Genomic DNA, 23,933 nt, shown 5'->3' with positions numbered 1-23,933 from the left:
ATGAACCTGAGGGTACTCAGCAGGCCAGCTGTCTCAAGGGCAGGGATGGCCCTCCAGGGGAGAAGGAGGAGAGTGACCCTGCATCCCTGTCCGGGGTTCCTTATGAAGGACCATTGTATCGCAGTCCCTATAGAAGCCAGAACGGGGAAAGGCCTGAAGCTCATCTTGTCCAACAGCCCCATTTTACATTTTGAAAAACCAAGGCACAGTGGAGAAGTGAGTTGTCCAAGGTCACACAGCACATTTCTGGCCACACCAGGGCTGGAGACCAGGATTCCCGATCCCAGGCTGGCACACTTGGCTGTAGGCAGTTAACAGTCGTCAAGCATTTGACTTAAGGAAGTTCAACTGTTAGTGCTTTGAGAGACAGGCTGAGCCAGAGAATGAGACCAAGTTAGAGATACGGAGACCCAGACCCAGACCCAGAGACTGAGACTGAGACAGGAAAGAGAGTTGCAGAAGGAGAGAAACACAGGAAAGAGAGACAGAAAGGGACATTTGTGAACTTGAGTTCTTAGGTTTGAAACAGAGGTTTGAACACCTGCAGAGTTGACCAGGACCTCAGAGATCATTGCGTTCAATAGCTGGCGTTTTACAATAAAGAAACAAAGTGTAGCCGAGTGGTTTACTTGTGTAAAACTTTTAAGGAAAAGTTTGATGCTGAATGGTAAAAAAGAAAGAAAGAAAGATAGGAAGGAAGGAAGGAAAGATTTCCATGCTAAAAGTGGCAGAACTTTCATCCCCAAGAGTTTTTGAAATGAGCTCTGAAAAATGAAGAGTAGCAGGACTGTGACCCAGCAGGGGGAGTTTGAGAAAATGTAACGCAGATATTCCTGCCGCTGTCTGAGATTCAGGACTGCTCACTCCATGCCCTCCGGGCTGCCTTCTCGACATCTTGGACTCTGTGTTCCTGACAACAGAGGGAAGTGCCCCTGTGAAGGAACCCAGCCGAGCCCTTTCTTCCCTCACTCCTCCTACCTTGTCACTGTCAGATCTTCTCTGCTCTCAAAGCGTAGCTCAATGCCACCCCTTCCAGGAATCTTCTCCTGATTTCTCACTTGAATTCCTGGGCCCAGCTGGTACCCATCACTTCCTCCTGTTAGTCCCTCTGGACACCCCCGCTCCCTGTTAGCCTCTTTTCTTTGCCCACCTTGTACAACAGTTATCTTTCAAAATATTGATGAAGGAACAAACCCCTATCCTAAGCCAGGAATTCCAAAAGCCCTGGTCCCAATCTTCACAACAAAGTAGTAAGGTGTGTTTGACCATACCCACTTTACAGAGAAGAGAGCTGAGAATCAGAGAGAGTGAACAACTCTCTGGAAATCACAGAGCTAGTGTGAGTGGCCAAACCAGGGCTCCAGCCCAAGTTTGCCTGACTCCAGGCAAACTTCCCAAAACACTGCACCACACATTCCAAGGGCAGGAACTGTGTCTAATCATCGTGTTTTATACACATTCGGTGCTCAATGTGTGTTCCTGAATGAATGAAACAGTAAATGGATGAATGAATACAAGAATTATCCTTTCTTTTGAAGATACATATCTCAGGGGTCAGCAAACCACAGCCTGTGAGCCCAATCCAGCTTGCCTCCTATTTGTACAAGTACAGTTCTATTCCAACACAGCCATACTCACTCCATCAGATACAGACGTGGCTGCTTTCCTGCACAGCAGCAGAGCTACCTTGTCACTCACAGAGACTGTGCAGGCCCATAGAGGCTAAACTGTTTTGTATGTGGCCTTTTCCAGAAAAAGTTTGCTGACCTCTGCTACGGTGTTTACTGAGCTGGTTAAAACAACAGTGCTGCCTGGCTGGTGTAGCTCAGTGGATTGAGTGCCAGCTTGATAACCAAAGCGTCGCAGGTTTGATTCCCAGTCAGGGCATATGCCTGGGTTACAGGCCTGGTCCCCAGTGGAGCCCACATGAGAGGCAACCACACATTGATGTTTCTCTCCCTCTTTCTCCCTCCCTTCCCCTCTCTATAAAATAAATAAATAAAATATTAAAAAAAAACAACAGTGCTTATTGCTAAGTGCTAATAAACTTACTTGTCTGTATGATCTGGAATTGTGTGTGCGTGTGTGTGTGTGCGTGTGTGTGTATTGAGTGCCTGTAGGGTGTCAGACAGATCTCCACGTGTGTCTTGTATAGCCCATTTTATTGTTTTGTAGGCAGGCTTCACCTAAAGAGGTTTTTATATATATATATAAAGTTTAGCTTTGTTGACAGCACCTTGGCATCGACGTGATAAAGGCTGAGGGACCCAGGCAACAAAGATCTTCCCTGAAGCAGGGGAGGGCAGACTCCCCCGAGGGACAGTCGCTGTGGGGGTGGACTTTGAGGCTTGCCAGAATAGTATTGTCAGGGCAGGTTTTCAGCTGAATGAAAGGCAGCCTGGGTGATGGATGACACTCTATTTTGTCTCCACTCACTGTGGCCATCAGTATCCCAGGCTCCCAACCTCCTCTCCTCCCCGGGCCAAGAGCACTCTTCCTCTTCCAAGCCACCCCCTAGTGCAGCCTCCTGAGAGGCCAGCATGCCGCTAAGCCAGTCCTGCTCCCAGGAGCTCTGGACTGGCCTCTGGACCCCTGGCATCTGGGCCAGGAGCAGCACCAGAGCAGGGATTGGACGACTCCCACCCCAAATGCCCAACAGGCCAGGCGCTGGGACTGCTCGGGGGCGTGACGGATCTCAGCCTGTCTCCAGCATGTGCTCCCTGGTCAGTCCGCCTTTGGCCTTGCCCACAATGACAGGCCCGTCACTCAGCCTTACTCATCTGCTTACCATTTCAGGACTGCTCTGCTACTCAGCTTGCTGCTTGGGTGAGTTGTTTGTGTGCATGTGTGTGTGTGTGCACTTGCACGTGGGCACGCACTGCTTTGGGAAGAAAGACTCTGGGAAAGCAGGCTCGTTCTGAGAGCCTTCAGAAGCCTTTAAATCTTAAGCTTCTCGGCACGTGCTGGAATCGCAGCACAAAAGGGTGTGACAGTGGAGATGGTGGGGACTTTGGCACGCGCATGTGTGTATGCACTTGTGCGTGCCCATCTTGTGACCTTGACTTCAGAGTGGCAGGCTGGCAGCTGCTGCTCCCTTGGCTTTGGAGTAACACCGTGTTCTGTGCTCTAGCACTGGTGGCTCAGAAGCTCTGCATCGCGCTGCAGGCTGATGGGCCTGGGTTATGCGGCAGCAGCCACCAAATCGCCAAACTGCTGTAGTTACGTTCTCACCTGTCTCCCCTCTCACCCCAATGCCTGCTCAGCAGCAAACTGTTGTAGTTACATCCTCACCTGCCCCCCCACCCCAATGCCTGCTCAGCAGCAAATTGCAAGATGACAAAATCTAACATTGTCTGTGTTTCAAGGCGTGTGTGGTGTGTGTGGGGATTGAAGGAAAGTTGTTGGGTTAAACCTTTTCGGGAATGTGTGAATTGAGGAAAACTAGGCAAATTACAGCCAGAAAAGGTGAGAACTTGACTATAGCTGAGATATCCGACTCAGGGTCCAAATATTTAGTGATGCTCTGCCCTTCACCTCTCCTCTCCTCTGTGCTGGCTCCTTCTCACAAAGGCAGGGAAAGGCCCAAAAGCAGGAGGAGGAGGAACTTGCGGAGCTCGCCAACTGCAGGGGCACTTGCAGCGTAGTTAGCACATGTAATTTTCCCAGCCTGCTAAGACAAGGTGTTTATGTCACTTCTTTCCTTTGGTAGCTTTTTTTAAATCCAATCCTGAGGACATGCTTATTGATTTTAGAGGGATGGGAAGGGAGAGAGAGAAACTTCGACTCGCTGCTCTCACACACACGTGCCAGATACTGAATCTGCAATCCAGGCGTGTGCCCTGACCAGGAATCGAACCCATGAGCCTTTGATTTATGGGATGGCGCTCCAAACAACTGAGCCACACTGGTCAGGGCCCTTTGGTGGCTTGTAATGACACATTTGCTTGATTCGAGGGGGTCTTCTTGATATGAAAAAAGGAGGCAGAAACGAAAGTGTTGTCTTTAGTACCCTGTTAAGGGGCTGGTCTTGGGAGCGGAGAACAGATGCACGCAGTGCTGACCCTGGTATCAGACGTATAAAAGGACTCGGGAGATGGTTTGAGCCAAACTCCCTGTGGCACAGACGGGGCAACTGAATCTCGGTTTGGAAAGGGAGTGGTGCCCTGTCACGTGGTCGCTAGCATCCGGACTCACTCTGATCCCAGTCTCTACTTCCAAGAGTAAGCTGGAGTGAATCACTTTCCAAGGATGTGCCCCAGGGTCAAGTGGTATTGAGTCCAAAGGGCAAAGCCAGCACCGCCAACAGCAAAACCGCCCCCAAATGTTTGCCAAAAGCTCACGTTAGACTCAGCATTGTTGCTGCCTGTCATTTGGCACCGCAGTGGCCACATACAATGTGACTTTGGTGTCTTTCAGTCAGGGCAAGTGGTCCAGAAATTCTGCCTAGTGGGCATTTCTGAGGCAGCCGCCTGGTGCGAAGCTACATGGCGCAGCCTGGGGTCTGCTCCCCATGCACACACATGCACAGTTTTTCCATCACAGCAGAGCCTGCTGGGGCTTCTCCAGGCTGGGCCCTGAGCTCAGTCAGACACGATTCCACGGAGGCAGCGTAGTCCAGAGAGCCCACAGGCCGCTCAGATGACACCAAAATAGACATGTGAAGTCCTGGCTTAGTTGTCTGGGAAGAAGAGGAGGGGGTAGGGGGGAGCTGTTCCCAAACACGTCCACCTGATGGAAATATTCTGAGTTGGAATGAGCTGTAAATAAACTGGACTGTGCTAAAAGCAAACAACCCCAGGGAGTTGGGGGCAGGGCAGAAATAGATGGCCTTCACCTGCTGAAATGATGTAGGTCAAGGGGGAAGGGATGGGGAGGGGTGAACAATGCAGAGGCCTCCACCAGAAAAGCAACTGATAACTTATGTTCCCTGAGGAGTTCTCCAGAAATGAGCGGTGGTTGCTGTAAATGATGCAGGGTCTTCATCACTGGAAGGCCACACAGGGTGTGGGGTGAATTACAGGCCATATACGGTTTGGGAAAATAAATGGTCAGGAGTGCACATGAGCCACGGGAACCTGCCAGCTTCCCAGGTGTTCCCAGCTGGGAAAGGCTTTGTGGGAACCCGCATCCTCAGCCCTTGGCTGTCTGCTGAGGCCGAAGAGGCACAAAGGACAAACTGCAGCTGGGGAACCTTGAAAGGTTGTGGAGCGCGGGCGTGTCCGCCAGCCTTCTCCACACGCCCGAGACAGAGAGGAGCAAAGGAAGCTGCCCACTCCTAGCTTTAGGGAAGAAACTAGGAGAGGAATGCCATTGGCATTAGTATCACGTTTTACAACAATGGAGCTACACTGGTTTACCACCGGGAAAGAGAAGAGCAGCCCACGACAGCTGGAGCGGGCCTGCCACTCACAGCCAGGCCACGGTGCTCTCCTGCTGAACATACTTGATCTCACAGAACCACATCAGACAAGGTCAGACTGTGGATGGATCAAGTGGAAAGACAAGGGCACTCTGTCGCCATGTCAGACGCTGGCAAAGTAAGACTACCTGCCAGCCACAAAAATGACCAATTATCCCTCTGTCCTTGCTCATGTGAGTGACTGCTGCTGCTTTACCTGCCATGGCTTCGGTCTCCCTCTGAGCTTCTCCTCTTTTAGATGAGAATTAAGATAGTCACAGGCTAGCCCTTGCTTCCTGACAGCGTCCAGTCCAGAGCAAGGCCAGACTTTGCTTCCTCATGGTCTCTCTCCAAATCACCTGCAAAAGGCCCAGTTCTGGAACAAATCCTTTCTCACATCCTGTTTCCGAGATGCCCAGGGTTCCCCCTGGTGTGTGTTCTTGCTCTTTGCAGTGAGTCAGTAGAGCCAACTCTGTTCAACCACAGGTGCGTGCATTCCTGATGGTCTTTGGCTGAAGGGCAATGATACTATAAATCTCAGGTAGTTGCTTTCTTTTTTAAAAAAATATTTTACTTATTTATTTTTAGAGAGGGGAAGAGGGGGAGAAAGAGAGGGAGAGAAACATCAATGTGTGGTTGTGTCTCACACGCCCCCTACTGGGGACCTGGCCCACCACCCAGGTATGTGCCCTGACTGGGAATCGAACCAGCCACCCTTTGGTTCGCAGGCAGGCGCTCAGTCCACTGAACCATAGCAGCTAGGGCCATTCTTCTTGGCTCCAGCCTTTATTTCCACCCCCATTGCAGTCATAATGTAGAAATCTAGAGGAAGGACTCTGGAACCAGACTGCTTGGTTCAAAACCTGGCTTTGTCCCTTACTAGTTGTATGACTGTGGGCAAGTGGCTTCACCTCTTTGCCTCAGTTAACTGATCTGTAAAATGGGGATGATGATGATAATAGTAACAGGACTTAACTCTCAGGGTTGCCATTAGGGTTAGGTAAATTTACATGTGTGAAGCATTTAAATGGTGCCTGGCATGTTGTAAGTTTTTTTAAAAAAAATAGTTTATCAAACATTTGAGGAACCTCTAGTGTATGCCAGTTATTGTGCTAGACTCTGGGGGTGAAAATTGGCTCCTCTCTTCTGTCAAAGCACAAGTCATTTAGAGAGATACAAGGGCACAGATTCACCCACTGGATCAAGGTTAATATAGGGGTAAACCCAAAGAAAAGCATAGCAGGACCCCTTAGCCTTTGCCTGGGAAATCAAGGAAAGCTTCCTGGTGGTGGCAGCTCCTAACTGTTCTTGATGTACAGTAAAAGTCTCCAGGATTGGTCAAGATGTGGGAGGAGAGGGTGAGATATGAGCAGAAGGGCCTTCACGGCCACTCAAGCTCCACAGGCTTTACCACCTATAGGTCAGGGGCACCAGTTAGGCATCTTTCTATCCCCCACAAGGGCTAGCCCAGTGCCTGGCAAAGCATGTGCTCAAATTAACAAACATCTGACACCAAACCTGGCAGCTTTCCCTACAAACTAGTGCCTCCTCCAACTTTTCCATCTCATACCCTGACCACTGTTGCCCTGGGTTGCCCGCAACATCAAAGGCGCCCTTGATTATTCCTCCTCTTTCACTCCTACCCTGGCCCCTGGTTTCCTTCTCCTCAATAATATGTGCATCAGGAGACTCCATGAGACAATGAAACTATAAAGGTCCAGCGCCCCCTCTTCATCTCCTCACACCCACGCACCGACACACTTAACTGTAACTCTCTAGTGAGCATGGGTAATGCTGAATGTTTGCGGAGGGTCTGGAGTCAAATATGTGTTTAAACCATGGCTCACGGTCTCTCGTAGTCAACACTACCTGGCTGCTTTCCTCTCTGAACAATTCCTATGAGCACAATATCAGAGTTATTCACGACTTCCTTTTCCCCAACTACGTCTCACATTTTGAGTCTGTGTGAACTTTGAATTCCTCCCCCCATCTACCAAGTGACAAATCAATGCCTGGAGAAGGAGAAGTGAACCTTACAACAGTCAGTGTTCATGTCATTTGCTCCTCTATCTTACTCACGTTGTCTCACGAAGGCCAGGGGAGGGCTAAATCCAACAGCGAACAGGAGGTGCGCTGCCATCTAACAGGTTAGGAAGCCTGGGGTGGCGGCGTGGGACTCCCTTGGGCACGGTGGGCACGACAGAGGCCCTGGCCCTGACCCCATGCTAATGAGCAGCAGTTTTCTCTAAACAGCCCTTCCTGGCCTGGATCAGAAGAAACGTGGCAGCCACAAAGCATGCTGCATGCTGACACCCCCTCCGCCCCCACTGTTCCCACCACCATTCTTCAGAGGGGGCCGAAGTACGGTGAGTACCTGAGGACACAGGAGGGAACAGAAATGTGGGCACCTCAGTGCCTACCACACTGCCCCACCCCACATCCCCCATCCCTTGAAGTCACTTCCTCCAGAATCTTCTCCGAGGGATCACACCTTTGCTCTCAGGTGGCAGGTTGAGCCCTGGGACAGATTTTTCAGCACCTGGTGCCGTGACCACTCTCCCACTGTCTAAGTTATGGAGGGAGATTCTTCTCAGCAGGGAATTGGATATGGCAAAGTATCCCATCTTCCCTCAAACGGAGAGGTGAATGTATAACTTTCTGGGCTCCCATCAGCTGCTCGGATATGGAATTTCCCATTTTGTTGTTCTTCCCCCCAAGTATTTATGGAATTCCCTTCCACAGCCTGTCTCTAACACAGACCATTTGGGGCGGCGGTGCAGGAAATGGTCCTTCTGTAGCCATACTGAGGTGTGAGAGGGAACAGAATTTGGGAAGAGAGGAAAAGTGAAGAAAAGAGCTGCATTTGGGGAACCAAGCTAGAAGAAAGTAGGTGGGACTTGAGAGTCTCAGATCTTTAAAGAAACTCTTCACCCTGGACCGTCCAATACAGCCGCCAGCCGCCAGCCACACAAGGCTGCTGAGTACGTGTAATGTGGCCAGCTTGAGTTGAGCTACACATAGACACACTGAATTTTGAAGACTTTGTATTAAAAAAACTGTAAAATATCTTATTAAATTTAAAATATTGAATATATCTTGAAATGATAATATTTGGGATATATTGGGTTATAAAAGATATTATTAAAATTAATTCCACTTGTTTCCTTTTACATTTTTTAGTGTGGCTACTAACAAAGTTAGAACTACCTACATGGCTCACATTGGTAGCCCACATTTTCTTTCTTTGGGGCAGTGCTGTCCTAGACATTGGATAGGGGCCCCTGAAACGAGCTTCCTAACTCCATCGTTGTAGCTCTGTAATCCAATCAAGCCAGGTATGTCTCAAGAGTGGGTGAGAGAACAGACACTGGTGGTCAGGAGGGCCATCTTCTTGGGATACCCCTGGGGTGTCAGGGAAGCACCAGTCCTGGGAACTGGACTACAGAGCAGGCCTATGTTAGGGTGGTGACCCCACTTCTATCCCCCAAGTCTGACCTATACACCTGTATTGCTTTGCATTGAAGCTCCTCTCCCCAGACATGGAGAATCTCATCCTGGAACTGGAGACCACGCAGTCCCCGTGCGCGCAAGGATCGCTCGGCTCTCCTGGGCCTCCTGGCCCCCAGGTTGGTGCCTCCCACCGGACCTCTCTAGCTGCCTTCTGTCCCGAGCATTGAAGCCTCTTTGAGATGCCCGTTTTCATGTGGTGCGGGGCTGTTTTTCCTTCTCTGGCTCACCTCCAGGGCCCATGAATAGAACGCCACTTCTTCGGGTGCATGGCAGCCCCTCAGTCTTGGCTTCCTCAAGCCTGCACTGGGGATAATTCGTGTCACTGCAGTACTGGATTTAGGGTGGGGACCCAATGAGATGCTGCCTAGGTGGATGTGGTTATTATTACAGTCATCATTGTCAACTACTTGATGACAGTGGGTTGCCCCTTATGTGGCCATTGAGCCCATCAGTGGCCCCAGAGCTACCTGCACTTAGTGCAGGAAAGTGGGGGCAGAGAGGAACTTGTTATGTTGAGCTCATTTGGCCCAGATATGGCTACCAAGCAGCCCACCCCTCCCCAGCAAAGCTAAAGGGAAGAGTGAGGAACAGGCAAAATGCTAGAGAAAGGATTTTCTATGGAAACAAAGAAGCCTTGTCTCCTAGACTCCTGGCTCCTCTGGCTGCCTGGGACAGGGGCTCCACAAAGGAGGAATGTCCCCTAGCCTGGGGCTCTGGGTCTGCCATGGGGCAGGGGAAGGGCACAAGGAGCAGTCAGTTCCCTGAGTGCCTTAGGGATTCTCTCACCCTCCCGGGTAACCCCTGCTGTGGCTTCCCGTCTGGGGAAGCCTGAGAGACACACCCCTCACGCTGTTTGCAGAGCCCCACCCAAGGGGACCCGGGCCTGTATCCCTTACACCATCTCATGCCACCAACACTGCCCACTCGAGGCAGCCACAGTGCGTGTCGTGGGTCCTCAGGCACGCCAAGCTCATTCCAGCTCCTTGGCCTTTATGCTTGTGGCTTCAGCTGCTCGGAACGTTCTTCCTTGTGATGTTTACTATGGCCAGCTCCTTTGTGACTCAGAGCTCAGTTAAATGCCACCCCCTTAGAAACGCCTTCCTCAGCCCAGCAGGCTGCAGTAGCCTTCCCCATCACTCTCCCTCCAAATCTGCAGAGACCTTTTAATTCTCTGCAGATTTTGCTCCTGCTGTTATAGTTTCCTTAGTCATTTTTATGTTCCTGATCTCTCTGGTCTCCTCTCCATGAAGTGTCAGCTCTGTGGCTGGAGTTGGCCAATTACGGCCCACGGGTCAGACCCAGCCTGTCTGCGTAATTACACTTTCATAGTCTCTGGCTGCTTTTGTGCTGTGAGGACAGAGTTACATTGTTGTGGCAGAGTTGCTGTATCACAAGCACAGCCTCAGATAGTTACCGTCTGGCTCTTCACACAGAGAGTTAACTGACCCTGGCCGTGAGGGCGGGAGTGCTGTCCTGCCCAGGCTGTGTGCCCGTGGACGCCAGTGCGTGCGGTGTAGCAGGTTCTCTGTAAATGTTCGTTAAGTGCAACGAAGAATATAGGACCCGGCCCCGGAGATGGCCAGAGGGGCTGGGAAGTCTGCAGAAGGGCAAGAAGGGCACCCTGAGGCAGGTTTCCACTTTCCCATGGTCTGTGCTGACAGCTGTCAGCCCAGGGGATCCCCCAGGCCGATGGGGGAGAGGGGCTTCTCTTCCGACCAGCAGCTCTCCAGTTGCATGGACTTGTCTCTAAGCTCCCCTCTAACTTCATGCACTCCCACCTGAATCACATGGGGCTACGCTGGCCCACTCCCGGGGACTCTGCAGCCACCTCCGTTCTCAGAACAGAGTGAATGCTGTCCCCACCAAACGAAACTGTGGACCAGCAATGATGGCATCATCTGGGAACCTGTTAGAGATGCAGAATCCCGTCCCCCATCCCCAGGACTCCCCTCCCCCTATCGGTCAGAATCTGCGTTTTCACAGGATACCCCAGTGAATCATGTGAAGGGAAGAGCTAGGGTGCAGTGGCCTGGTAAAATAGTTCTAGCCCGTTTTAAGAAATGGGAAAAACCGAGGCTTGAAAAAAATAAAAAACTGAACAAAAATTCTTCGTCCTCCCCTCCCCAAAACAGAAGGAGACTAAATCAGCAATGGTGGTTTCCAAATTTATCTGCACATTAGAATCCTAGGGGAACTCCAAAAATCCCTGAGACTGTGATGCACTTGGTCTGGAGCGTGGCCTGGTCTTCGGGATTTTGGAAAGAGCCCAGGGAACCCTACTGTGCAGAGAGGCTTGGGAACCACCGGCTGAGGGGGCTGGCTGTCCTCTGGACATGTCTCATAAAATCCTATTTCAAATAGGCTCTGTGTTAGGGTGCTCACCTGCAGACCTTGGGGATAAAGTAGTAGCCTGAGGGGTTGGTGGATTTTCTCTCTGCTATGCCAGGGAATTTGGAAACAGCCAGCTGACCATTTCATAGACGCATGAGCAGAAAGCAGCTGCATTCTGCTGTGGGTGTGCCAAGCCTTAGCGCAATGGGTGCTAGAGTCCCTGAGCTGGAGTCAGCCCCACCGTGTGGCTGGGCAGTGGGACAAGATGTACTATTTACTTGCCCACATTCTTAATGTCTTAAAACAGAAGACATTTGCTGCACCTACTACCTGTAGCTCCACCACGGAAATTTCTAAGGCGGCTGCTCCTGTGTGCAAAGGGTAACTTCCCTCTTGACAGGGTCCAAGGAAGCTTGGTAAGCGACCGAAAAGATACAAGAGGCAGTGAAGCCTCTTGCTTTCAGCAAACAGCATTTCTTCAGAGCTCTTTAGTGGCTCTCACGTAGCACTCAGGATATTTCGGGCAACCCGAGCGTTCTAAGGAGAAAATTAAACTCACAGAGAGCAGATGTGGGCATTGCAACCTTGGAACCACTGGAAACACAGTTCAGAGAAGCTAGAAGGGGAGGAACACAGAAGAGGAGCCTGGGCTGGGGGGCACGAGAGGGCCTGTCGTGGCATTTCTGGAGCGTGGAGTCCACGCAGAGAAGAAGGCTGCTGCAGGGGTGTTCCAAGAGCCTTCCCCGGGTCCTGCTGCCCTCACCACTGTCCTGCCTTGGCCTGATACACACTCTGTTCCCTTCTTATCTTCATTGTGTAGGGTCCACCGGGGCTTCCAGGCAAGACGGGACCAAAGGGAGAAAAGGTAAAAGCCACTACTGTCTCCAGCCCACCTTTCCTTGGTAATTCCAGCCTGTTTACTGCCCCTGAGAATTTTCTGACTGAGATTTCAAGGCATGTGCTAATTCTGCTTAGTACACGAGGCTGGGCTGTACGAAGACTGGCCAGTTGCTGCAGGTGTGGGGTCCCACAGCATGGCCCCCTGATGGGGCACGTGTGCTGTGAGTGGCCAAGCAACTGAGCCACGTGGGCATGCCCAGTCACCAGCCCTACTCAGCTCGCTGATCCCAGAACTTCTCTTCCAAAGCAGCCTCTGCTTACCTGTCTTTTCCATCCACAGGGGGAGCTCGGCCGACCAGGAAGGAAGGTATGGTCCGTGCGCTTCTGTCAGCATCACATAGGCACATGTGAGTGGGTGTGCACACGCACACTCATTGGGGTGGGGAACCAGCAGCGCCCTGCTGTGGCCTCCAACCCGTGGCGGCACTGCCATCCTGATAATGACAGTCGCGACTTTGCTCTTTCTCCCACTCTTTCACTTGGGCGCTGGCTTGTGCTACTGCCAGGCGTCCGGACTTCTTCCCAAGGCCGCCACGCCTGGCCAAGCTTCCCCAGCCTCAGAGCACCTCGTCTCGCCATCCACCAGAGAAACCCTCCAAGGCCCCGACCCGTGGCACAAAATGGCTCTCACGGCCTACTAGATTAAACTAGAATAAAGTGCCCAACAGACAGAAACAAATGGCTTTTGCTGAAATAAATGGGAGTCACTTAAGGTCACAGGGCCCCTGAGTGAACCAAACATGTGTTATCGAGACTCTCATTAGTGTCGGGAAGGAGGAGGCCAGCAGCCACTCGCTGAGGTCAGTGGGTGCTGGCACTGACATTGTGGGTCTTGGTGATAGAAGGAGGCGCAAAACTTCGGCCAAGGAGGATGCCTGTGGCTCTAAAAATAAATCACAAATTTTTTTTTGGTTGAATGTTTTATTCAAATATTTGCTCTCTCAATTAGAGCCTCAAACAGACCTTTGCAAGGCAGAGTGACAACACTTCAGAGCACAGATGACAAGTCCAGCCAAGGCCCAGGGGCGGTCCGAAGTGCCGGGCTGGAAAAACCTCTGGCGTGGTCCCCATGCGCAGAGGGCCGTGATTAATGAGTGATGTGTGCCATGCATGTGGGAGGCAGGAGTGGACATTGGTGCACATGCCAGCATTTGTGATTCCTGGTTTAGGGGCTGAGCCTTCCATACCTCTAGCCAGGCTGAAATTTGCCAGTCGGTGCAAAGGTCAAGATAGACCCCAAGTCCCTGCTCCCACTCTTTCAGGGCTTACTCTTTCATAGCCCCCGGCTTAGGTTGAGGTCCTTAGAAGCAGAGGCAGAGAGGGCTTGTGCTGTGTGTAAGTGAAAAGTTGTTGTAGTAAGGGAGCTCTCCCAGGAGGAGCCTGACAAGAGGGGGCATCCAGATGGAGCAAAGGAAGAAGCTCCATGTGGAGTGGTAGCAGGGGGTGTCCGGCTTCAGCCTGACCCCTGGGGGAGCTGTGGCATGAGAATTGCACCACACAGTTTGTCTTGCCTTGAAGTAAGGGAGCTGGGCTATTGGCTGCAGGAAGGGGAAGTGCGTAGATTGCCAGGCAGCTCCAGTTGCCCACAGGCAAACTCCATAGGCACTGGGTGCAGGAATAAGTTGGTGTAGCAAGGAAGGTAGCCCCTGGGGGATGGGCACGTGGAGCAGGAGGAAGTAACAACAGCATTTGCTACTGTTCCCCAGACATACTCTATGCCACTTACATCATCCTTGGGGAGAAACCGTCGGAATGCAGGGGACTTTTGGGTGGGTGGGTGGAAGTGATAAAGATTGAAAAACCAAGAAGTTTAGAATCCTTTCCCCACCATTCTTCATTTCTTCAGTAGAAGATCTTGTGTGTTGACACAATGTCACACCTAGGGCTTGCACTAATGCCTGAGCGACCCAAGCTTTTGGCCCTCGGTTTCCGGAGATGAGGGTCCTAGGGCTATGCGTTAGAGGCCCCATACTCCTCTGGGCCCCAGAGACAAATCTTATTTCCTGCGAGGCAGGGAAACAAACCCAGTTGTCCTGACTTTTGTTCTCTGACTCTGAAGGGTAGACCTGGCCCCCCGGGTGTTCCTGGCATGCCGGGGCCCATCGGCTGGCCTGGCCCTGAAGGACCCAGGGTAAGTGTGGCATGCTTGCAGGGTTCACGTGGTATCAGAACGTGAGGGAGAAGATGGCAGCTCCCCTGGCCCCAGGCACATAGTGAGTGACTCTCATTTCCTGCAGACCTCGGTCAGTCTAACAGCTCTGCTCCTGTAGGGGGAGGAATGAGGGGCTGCTGCTTATTTCACGGGACCCTGGATTCTCCTTTGACCTGAGAGTTAGCACGCAACTCTTTGGTTTCTCTGAGATGGCCCAAGAGGGGGTGTGTATGGAGACCTCTTGGCCTGTCCTGCTGACCTGGCTGGAGATGGAGGGCTGAGGGGGGTTGGCGTTGGCTGGCTGGAACAAGCAAAACCCAGAGAGGGATCACCAAAGGCTGATGAAATCCCCTTCCTCGGGCAGGTTAGGGAAAGCTGACAGGTCCTCACCCATGCCTTGGTTTACCTTCTTCTCACTTTGGTCTCAGACTGTTGGGTGTGGAGGCAGCGACTTGGCCAGGCGTATGTCACTATCTACCCTGATTCACCTTCTGGCGGAATTTATAAGGGACTAGAAAACTTCCCAGTCCTTGTAGGAAAAGTCCCAAGGACGTTTTTTTAAAAAATGAACTGTATAAAGCTGAGCCATCCAATATGGCAGCCACGAGCCACACGTGGCTATTGAGCCCTTGAAATGTGGCTCGTGTGACTGAGGAACTGAACTCTTGATTTTAATTAATTTAAGTTTGAATGTTTAACTTTTGCTCATTTCAGTTATTTGAAAACATTTAAGTATGTAAAGTATGTGGATCACATGTTAGGTATGTGGATCACATGTTGAGCATGTAAATCTGCTTTTTCAACTATAAATTTTATGAACTCTAAATACAAATCATGTATTTTGGATGAAAATTTAGTGCCTTAATTGAGATGTGGTTTAAATGTAAAATGCACAGTAGATTTTAAATATTTCTCATGAAAAACAAAATGTAAAATATCTCATTAAAAGTTCCCACTGCAAGTGATTCTGAGGGGCAACAGAGCCACCCTGCCCCCACTGTACACGCCCAAGGCTGATGGTCACCCTACTTGGTTGCAAACCTAGGGCGAGAGTATATGGAGGTGTCTGAAAGACCCACCTATGCAAAGGGCAAAGCAGGTGAAGTTTTTTGGGGTGCTGACACTTTGTCCTCTGGGGCCCCAGTGCCCCAAGCTGTCCTCCCCACCCTCTTGTGGCCTTCTCTAGGAAAGGATCAAGCATTATTCCATTACAACACCTCAGTGAAAGTTTACTTTGGAGATCTGCTCTGGCTTGGGCAGTTTCATTTTATAATTAATCTCAAACACCAGAGTGAAATGTGGAGACTAGAGCTTTAGGCCCCTGGGAGTGAGCAGGGAGCATTTGGGGTCCTCAGGTTCACAAGCCAGCCCCAGTGTTCCCCGTTCCTTTCTGATCTGGCCTGTGACTTCCCGGTTCAGTTTCTCCAGGATATGTCACCATAGGTCTTTTTCCCCCTTCTTCTGATTCCCACAGGGTGAAAAAGGTGACCTGGGTCTGATGGGCTTACCAGGGTCAAGAGGACCAATGGGCTCCAAGGTCAGTGTGTGGTCCAGACGGAAGTTCCCAGATCTTCTCACTAAGGCTCTGGAGCAGCTGTTATCTGCAAAGATGGGGACAGGGTGTGGCTGCTGTCGAGGCCAGGCAACGCACAGATGTCGGACAGCCCAGTGCCAGAGTGCTTGTCTTTACCAACCTTTAGGGGACATCAGGGTGGGGACACAGGGGCATAGAGATGCCATTCCTACTATTCTCCTGGGCAGCAAGGGTCAAGCCTCTGGACAAAAAACAGATGGGAATCTTTGTTCAGGGCTTTGAGGGGGTGATAAGAAAAGCAATGTTCTTTTTAGGCCTGGTGTGAACACAGTCCCGGGGATGTCCTTGTTCTGAGTGCTACAGCCCCCCGCTCAAACTTGCACTGCACTGAGCACATCTCCCCACCACATGCAGGGACTCCTTCCACTCTCGCACCAAACCCAGAGGTCCCACAGGGCTGACTGTCAATGTACCTTCTGCTTTCTTTTAGGGCTACCCCGGATCCAGAGGGGAAAAGGTTCGTGCTCGTCTCTCCCAGCTCCCCAGAGCTGGTCTGGGCCCTCGGCGCTGAGGTCAGGGAGGATGGGCCCAGGTCTCTCTCTAGTTAGTGACTGCAGTGACCATGCCTAGATATTCCCCCTCTTTTATCAGTGGGCTGAGAGACAAGTGAGGGGCCCCTGAGGCAGGGACAGCAGCTCAGGGGGAGCTCGCAGTGGAGGGAGAGGCCCCTCACACGGAGCAGAGGAGCAAGTAAAGCTTGTGCCGGCTCGCACGGGTGTGCTGGAGGGAGATGGCGGATGTGTGTCTTCAGCCCAAGCTCTCACCACACAACCTTCTCATCTGTCAAAAACAAAAACCCAGCCAGGACCTGGCACACATTTCCTGCAGGATGAGAGAGGATCTGGGACCCAGAATTTTATGTGAGTCGTCCTTTATTAGTGCAGGAGGTACTTGGGGTCCACAGAGAAGGTAAATCACAAAGCGTTCCTTCCCTGGGCAAGTCACCTACTCTCTGAGCCTTTTCTTTGCCTGTGGAATGAGGGTGTTGGCTGAGGGGGCTTTTGGTTTAAAGTACTCTGATTTCTCTCCCATGGTACTAACTCATTGACTCTCTCCTGTGGTTTTCTCTTAGGGATCCAGAGGTGATAGGGGGGACTTTGGTCCCAAAGGAGAGAAGGTAATGGCTGTTGCATAGAAATGATCGACTACAAAGGAAGTTGGTCACCCCCTCTTGTGGGTTGGCCACTGGTGACTGGCTGTCTGACTGACTGGTTGTCTGTCCGGCTGATCGACTGACTGGCTGACCAACAGGGCTCTCTCTTGAAATGGCTGACTCGGCTCTTCCACAGCCCTTTCAGGGGTTACTTCAGAGACGGTCACTATATTTGTTGTTCTCTTCACAGGGCTTCCCAGGATTTCCTGGAATGCTGGGGCAGAAAGTAAGTACCTAGAAGTGCTAAGAAATGGAAGTAGTAAAAACAGAAGTAAAAAAACCCCAGACCATCCAAGGATAACAAAAGAGGCCTGCCTCGCTCTTCATCTGGCAGGGAAAGTCTCTCTATGGAAGACTCTAGTCTGAAAGGGGAGCAAGTTGCTAAACATATTGGTGACAAGGTGACAGGGTGGCAGGATGGTCTAAGACCATTCCAGTTCAATGGGAGGGCAAGGACACTTCCCCCAGGTGGACAGAGGCCCTTCTTTGCACTTGCTGCCTCTAAAGGGGCTGTGGTAATGTTCAAAGGCAGACAGCTCTGTGATGAGGGACTCGGGTCTGAGCGGCCATGGCCAAGGGCCCCAGAGGGAGGCACAGGCATCTCCGGCCACAGCTGACTACTCCCAGCTGGGTACTGCTTCGAGGTGACAGGTGTGCTGCTCCAGGTGTGCGGAGTTATGTTCGCTGGGTGATAGCAAACATTTTTTCTTTGCTAGTTAAATTTTTTATTTAAATCGTTCAATATTTAGTGAGATTTCATGAATATTTTGCTTGGGACAAGGCTTAATAAAAAAGAGTTCATTCAGTTGATTTAAAGAAAAATATTTATTAAGTAAGAATAAAGTGACGTGCAGATGTGACAAAAACTGTGAAGGTGACAATTGACTGGCAGAATTTGTTTAGAAAACTTTCCCAGGGTTAGGGTCTGGGGAAGAAGCGAGGGGTGGGAGTGAGGGGAGGTGTCAGAGACTGAGAGGGGTCTGCACCAATGGCCACGAAGAACTACCCCTCATCTGCCTTCTCAGTGGGGGGTCCTCATGCGCAGTGAGGCCCTGACATGGGAAATTGCTGTTTTAACCTCAGTCTCAGAGCACAGTGTTCTCCAAACATGTGAGTGAGACGCCGTCTTAAAATTCTAATGTTTTTCAAGTTCGCCTTAAAGTTTTATTTTCCAAACTTGAATAAACATTTTTTATCTGATTTCCTCCAGTCAGTAGAGCATATTAAATAATTTCACTCATCTGACATTAATTTATTATAATTTATCACTGCCTTAAACTGTTAAAAATGTTTTCTGCTAACCTAGATGGGGTTTGTGTTAAAAATAGATGACTTTGCCCTGGCTGGTGTGGCTCAGTAGATTGAGTGCCAGCCTGTGAACCAAAAGGTTGCTGGTTCAAGTCAGGGCACATGCCTGGGTTGCAGGCCAGGTCCCCAGTAGCGGGTGTGTGAGAGGCAACCAATCAATATCTCTCCTTCTCCTTCCCCCTCTAAAATTAAATAAAATCTTTAAAAAAAAGATTACTTAAATAAGCAAATTAAAGGGAACAGTAAAAGAGAAAAAAAAATTATTTTAAAACATTTAGGCAGGTTTTCCTTCAGTGTAACAGTGAACATCAAAGAATAATAAATTATTGTTAAATTCAAGATGACAGCTTCTCTGGTCTCTGCTCCATTTCCTAGACTTGCCATCGGGAGTCCGCTGCCCCTTTTGCTGCAGGCTCCTTAAGACAGAGCTGAGATGATAACCCTAATTAAGTCATGGGAGAGAAATTAGATCAACAAATTACCGGCTGCTTCCAGTCGATGAAGAGAAGGGCCACACTTCCTTCTAATAGTCTTTTAAACATTATGCTGTTGATGCTGCTGTTTTCTTCCAGCCAAACAGGAGACCCCTCGGTCCCTTCTAAGCAGCCAAGGAAAGTTGTGCGCACGTCTCCATGGCCCCGTAGAATCCACCTATCCTCTCACACTCTCACTGCCCAGCATCCTGAAGGACATGGCAGGGGTTGGAAAAAATTATAGGTTTAAGGACAATTCTTGATGAAGCAAAATATTGGTAGCTGGGGTAAGGACAAATTCATTCCATTGGCTGAGCTGACAGATAACCTCAGAGTTTTCTGCTTGTTCCTTACTTTCTGTTGATATTCCCTGGAATTTTCCACGTGTTATACCTCCTCTGAGTGTCTGGGGACGCTCTTCATGGACACTGGCTGCTGACTGACAGAAACTCTCCTGGTTGCCATTGCTGAGTTTAGCTGGTGGGTGGCGCATTGTGGGCTGTAGTGGGATTCCTGGAGATGGGAGCAGCACCCTGTGGGTTCACGATCCGAAGGAACAGCAAGAGGGCCTGGACTCCCAGAAGCCCATGGGGAAGAAGGAGAGAAACTAGAGTGGAGAAATGGGTTTTATGAAAGGTTGGCCTTAAACTATAGAATTCTGCAATTGGGACACTTGGTTCTGATACTTCAAAGTAGGCCTTTTCAACTAGGAATATTGTTTACATTGCTTTCCATGCCTCTACAATAACTAGTGTATTTCGGACATATGTCTGGAACATCTCTCCGCACAAAGAGTTTTCATCTAAATCAAACGGAAGTGAGCTGGAGCTCAAAGCAAGTTTTACTGAAGAGTGGGGAAATGTGCAACCCTTTGTAAAGGTCTCACATGAGCAGAAACTTCCCCAAAATGGTAGTTGTCGAAACTGCGTCCAGTCATTCAAAGCTCCACAGATTTATGCTAAAAACAAAACAAAACACAACCTAAAGTTTCAACTAAAAGAGAAAGCATTTCCCCCGACAGCCTGTAGTGTTGCAGGCACGTGTGTGGCTGAAACACGGGAGCCTCCCACTCTGGCCATTCTGGGCGGTGGTTTGGGACCCTAGCATGTGTAGTGCCTGGCAGCTGTGTCACTCAGATAATAAGTCACCCACCCAGGGTAAGCCTCACCTCTCCTTCCTCTTCCATGAAAATTCTGTCTACCTTTCACACGGCCTCATCACTTTCCCGATCTCCCGGAGCAGCCCACTTTGAAGAGATTTGGCATGAGCAAGTAAGACTGTTCTCATGGCCAGTGATTGGCTGGACCTGCAGAGATGTGCCTGCTTCACATGCTCTAATTCCTCTCTTGCTTCTCTTTTCTTTTTCCAGGGCGAAATGGGTCCAAAGGGTGAGCCTGGAATAGCAGGACACCGGGGACCCACAGGAAGACCAGGAAAACGAGGAAAGCAGGTAAGGGTCCTGGGTCCTGGGCCTTACCACGCCCCGGCAGTCAGACCTCGTCACCTTGGCTGGGCAGTGTGGGGTCCATCAGATATTCCATAGACCCAGTCTTCAGCTTCCTCTGGGCTCATGGGCAGAGGTTGCACCACTTTCGGGAGCTCCTGGTTTCTCTAGGTTAGCCATAGTTTACGTAGATGGGATAGGACGCTACGTCCCAACTGTTTCCAAGGCTAGGAGCAAGAGTAGACCTTTGGTTCATAAGAACAGGGCTACCTTCACCAAAGCAACGGGGACTGGAAACCAGATCTGGTCGTTTACCCAGAAAACTGTTTTTTACCTCAGTGCCTCAGACACAAACGGAGTTTTGAGAACAGCCCAGATATTTCCCAGCTGTTGAAGGGTCTTCTGGGTCTCAACTACTATTGGGTGGGGTGGCTTTTCCCCACTTAGGATCCCAGTTTGTAAGTGACCCTCTTTATTGGCACTATTAAGAGTTTAGGGAAATTTTTGATTCTGCACTCCCGCTGGTCAGCAGGCTCTCCTTACAAACCACGAGAGAGTGAGGGGAGAAGGAGGTGCGTCTGCTGAGCTGGCTTTGGAGCAGTCCCGAGGGCCCTAGAGAAACGTCTCACTGAGCCCTGATGGACAGACATTTGTGAGAGATGTGCCCCTTTACTTTTCAGGTTGTCAGTTTGTTGGCTTTTGACCTCCTTTCCCATTCTAAATGTCATGTATGATCATCACAGAAAAACTTGGCAGAAAAATGGAGAAAATGTCATTTAAAGACCTAACACCCAGGCATAACCATGGAACCACTTTAGTATATTTCTTTTCTAGCATTATTTCTTTTGTGAACTTTCTAGTTATTTGTTTCCTTTATATCCAATATATAGTTGTTATATCGTAAATTTTTATTTTAAAAATCATAACATATGCATTTTTACTCATTACTACAGATAATCATTAAGCATTTTTTAACATCTTTTTAAATATCTGCATCAGGTTTTAGTAAATGAGTAGAATTGCTTGGACGAGAGAGGCCTAACCAAATGTTGAGAGGTGAACATCTTTGAGCAATAGACGTAGCTCCCAGTTGGCCTCTCATTGTCCCCAGTACTTAGGCCTTAATTCCCAAAGACTCTGCTGTACGTGACCTAGCGGGAGGCTTCAGCATAGATTGTTGGTTTTCTTAAAGCTCTCCACACGATTCTAACACGTAGCCAGGGTTCAGAACCATGGTCACATATGAAGCCAATTCTGGTCATTTCCAAGTGCACTTAGCAACGACACAGCCTCCAGCCTCAATAATTCAGATTTCATGGTAACTTTTGAAGTCACAATATTCCAGTTCAGTCTTCAAAGTTTGACACTGGGTGGCATGGCTGTGCCTTCACAAAGCTGCCAGCTACCAAATTCCTAAAAAGTGGTCTCAGAAAAAGGAAAAAGGGGGAAAGCTCTCTTTTCAGATCATTTTCTCCCTTACTGCTTGCTGACTTCCATCCAGAATTTTCTATACTGGGGTTCAAGAAGACTTTCGCTTCTGTCGTCTAGTTCTTTACTTGGGCAGTGTTTGTCTTTTCCTGGTGAGAGCGGAAGCTGAGACGTTGAAAGAGATGAAGTTGTAGTAATCTCAATGACACCAGAGCCATGTCTGGAAGCTCAGAGGAGCTAGGAAAGTGAGCTCATCCTTTCTACAAGATGTCGTAGACAACCCGAGTGTGCTCCCATTCCTGTCTGGTCCGCAGATACTTGAGTCGCCAGCCTTGGGAGCCTGCTACAGTACTTTCTTTTTGTCGTGAATTAATTTCCTAGCATAGGCCCTTACATACCAAGTATTCGTTGGGCCAGTAGTGCTGAGGTTCTGGAGGTTATTGTAAATCTACCCAAATCCTAGAATCAGAAATCCAGAAGGGACGTTAGGAGATTAGAATTTCAGAGCCAGAGGATTTTCGTGACCACCCAACTCAATTCCCTTTGTGCAATCACAAGGAGACTGAGGCCCAGATTAGTGGAGTGGCCTGCCGAGGGCCCCTAAGCGAAGCCACCTTCCATGCCAGAGGTGGAGTTCAGAGAGCTGAGAGCAGCTTTGCCCCACATCACATCTTCTCTCTGACCTTCCTGCTTTGGGACTTGCCTTCAGGTAGCTACGCCCAGGAGAGCAGCTCCTGACTTCACTGTACAAACCTGCAGTTAAGGAGACAGAACGACTTTTGAGAGGGACCCTGCACTTGGTGGCAGCGAAGGGGTAAAGAATGCTTTCCTGGAAAGCGCTGCTCCGCCAGTCTTGCTCATGGAGACATGGCTTGTTCTGAGAAGATGACCAAAAAGCAGAACCTTCCATTGCTGCTGGTGTCAGAATCAGGAGCGTTGCCAGCACCTCGAAACTGGGGCACTTCCTGTGCTCATAGCCAGCTGACATGGCTGTTAGAAAAACAAGCCTTAACTGTGGCTATATTAAGATGGTGTGACTTCCTTTGCCATTTTGGGACCCATCTTGGTTACCTCACAGAATGCTTCACCTTGGGCTAAGGCTTAAGACTCCCTCCATCAGGATGGAATTAGAAACAAACTCTGACCCCCGAGTCCCACATTGAGAGTTTAAAAACTCCTTGGACATTGCTGAGAGAGCCCCCAGGGCCATGTTGACAAGGGGGTAGGTTCCATGTCACCATGGTGATTGGAAAGGAGTATCTGGCATGCCTGCATCCCAGACTTGGGGAAGATTACATTTCATCAGATGGCAAGCCTGCCAAGGCACAAATGTAGAAAGGAGACCCAGGCCAAAGATGTCGGTCATCAATCACTGTTCTGGTTAAGCCTGGGGCAAGAGCAGACCATTAGCAAACTCTGGGGAAAGAACCCACAGGCCTTGGTTTCGGAGTCATTCCTAAGGGCAGCCCTGAGGGAGACATCTTTGCTCTTGGCCCTCCCAGAGAGGAGCAAAGAGGACACCAGCCCCTGTGGAATGACTGCCGCTGCAGGTGGGCCTCTTTAAGAAATCAGGACTTTTCGAGAAAGACGAAACCAAGCCAGTTGCTATGATAACCAGCTTGCCCTACATAACCCTTGGTTCCGTGCAAACCCCCTTTTCACCTCTGAGATCTTTGTTAGCTTCACAATAAACTGCAGGTGTATATAAGTATTTTCTGACCCCATTTACAGAAGAGAAAATGAGGCACCATGTAATGATGTGAGTTAACCAGGGTCTCGTAGCCATGGTGAAAACCTAAATCTTTGACTTACAGCTGAACAAAACTACTTCACCTTTGCATTGTCAGCTTCTTCCTCTTCCCTCATTTGATCTGGGGAAGGGAGGAGAACAGGACAGATTCAGACCTGTAGGGAGCTTATGTCTTATGGGGAGACATTGATGAAATGACCACAAAAATAATCGTATAGTTATGATCTAGGATACATGTTATGGGTCTTTATCCTGAAGTTAATGGGTAGCCATTGGGTGGGAACAACTCCTGTGATAAAGTAGAAATGGTCCTGGTGAGCAGGCAGATCACCTGAGTTCTAGGTTCAACTTTGCTGCCTCAATGCCAGTGTTAGTTCCTGCTCTTTTCTGAGCTTCTGTTTCCTCATCTGCCCAGTGAGGGGAGTGGGTTGGATTGTGTTTTCAGCTGTCATGTGCCCTGTTACTGAGACAGAGCAAAAAGTAATGCCTGCG

At 49.9% G+C, this 23,933-nt stretch overlaps 1 protein-coding gene across 2 annotated transcripts in view; it reads left to right on the top strand.

Annotated features, from left to right (window-relative positions):
• The window catches only part of COLQ (collagen like tail subunit of asymmetric acetylcholinesterase), a 52,664-nt gene that overhangs the window by 15,977 nt on the left and 12,754 nt on the right, over positions 1–23,933 (top strand). The window contains exons 1-11 of one of the 2 annotated variants that reach the window (XM_045199708.2): positions 2,696–2,826; positions 7,652–7,764; positions 8,923–9,024; positions 12,060–12,104; positions 12,420–12,446; positions 14,199–14,270; positions 15,766–15,828; positions 16,316–16,342; positions 16,958–17,002; positions 17,229–17,264; positions 20,189–20,269. In XM_045199708.2, the coding sequence (XP_045055643.2) occupies positions 2,712–2,826; positions 7,652–7,764; positions 8,923–9,024; positions 12,060–12,104; positions 12,420–12,446; positions 14,199–14,270; positions 15,766–15,828; positions 16,316–16,342; positions 16,958–17,002; positions 17,229–17,264; positions 20,189–20,269 (726 nt within the window). In that variant the 5' untranslated portion in view covers positions 2,696–2,711. Of the gene's footprint in view, positions 1–2,695; positions 2,827–7,651; positions 7,765–8,922; positions 9,025–12,059; positions 12,105–12,419; positions 12,447–14,198; positions 14,271–15,765; positions 15,829–16,315; positions 16,343–16,957; positions 17,003–17,228; positions 17,265–20,188; positions 20,270–23,933 lie in introns of those variants that run through there. The other variant, XM_024565872.3, reaches the window with a different exon arrangement.

This window comes from Desmodus rotundus, chromosome 8 (genome assembly GCF_022682495.2).
Source record: "Desmodus rotundus isolate HL8 chromosome 8, HLdesRot8A.1, whole genome shotgun sequence".
NCBI classification, from domain to species: Eukaryota; Metazoa; Chordata; class Mammalia; order Chiroptera; family Phyllostomidae; genus Desmodus; species Desmodus rotundus.
The sequence above is the reverse complement of the archived record's forward strand: the minus strand, read 5'-3'. Positions and strand labels throughout refer to the sequence as shown.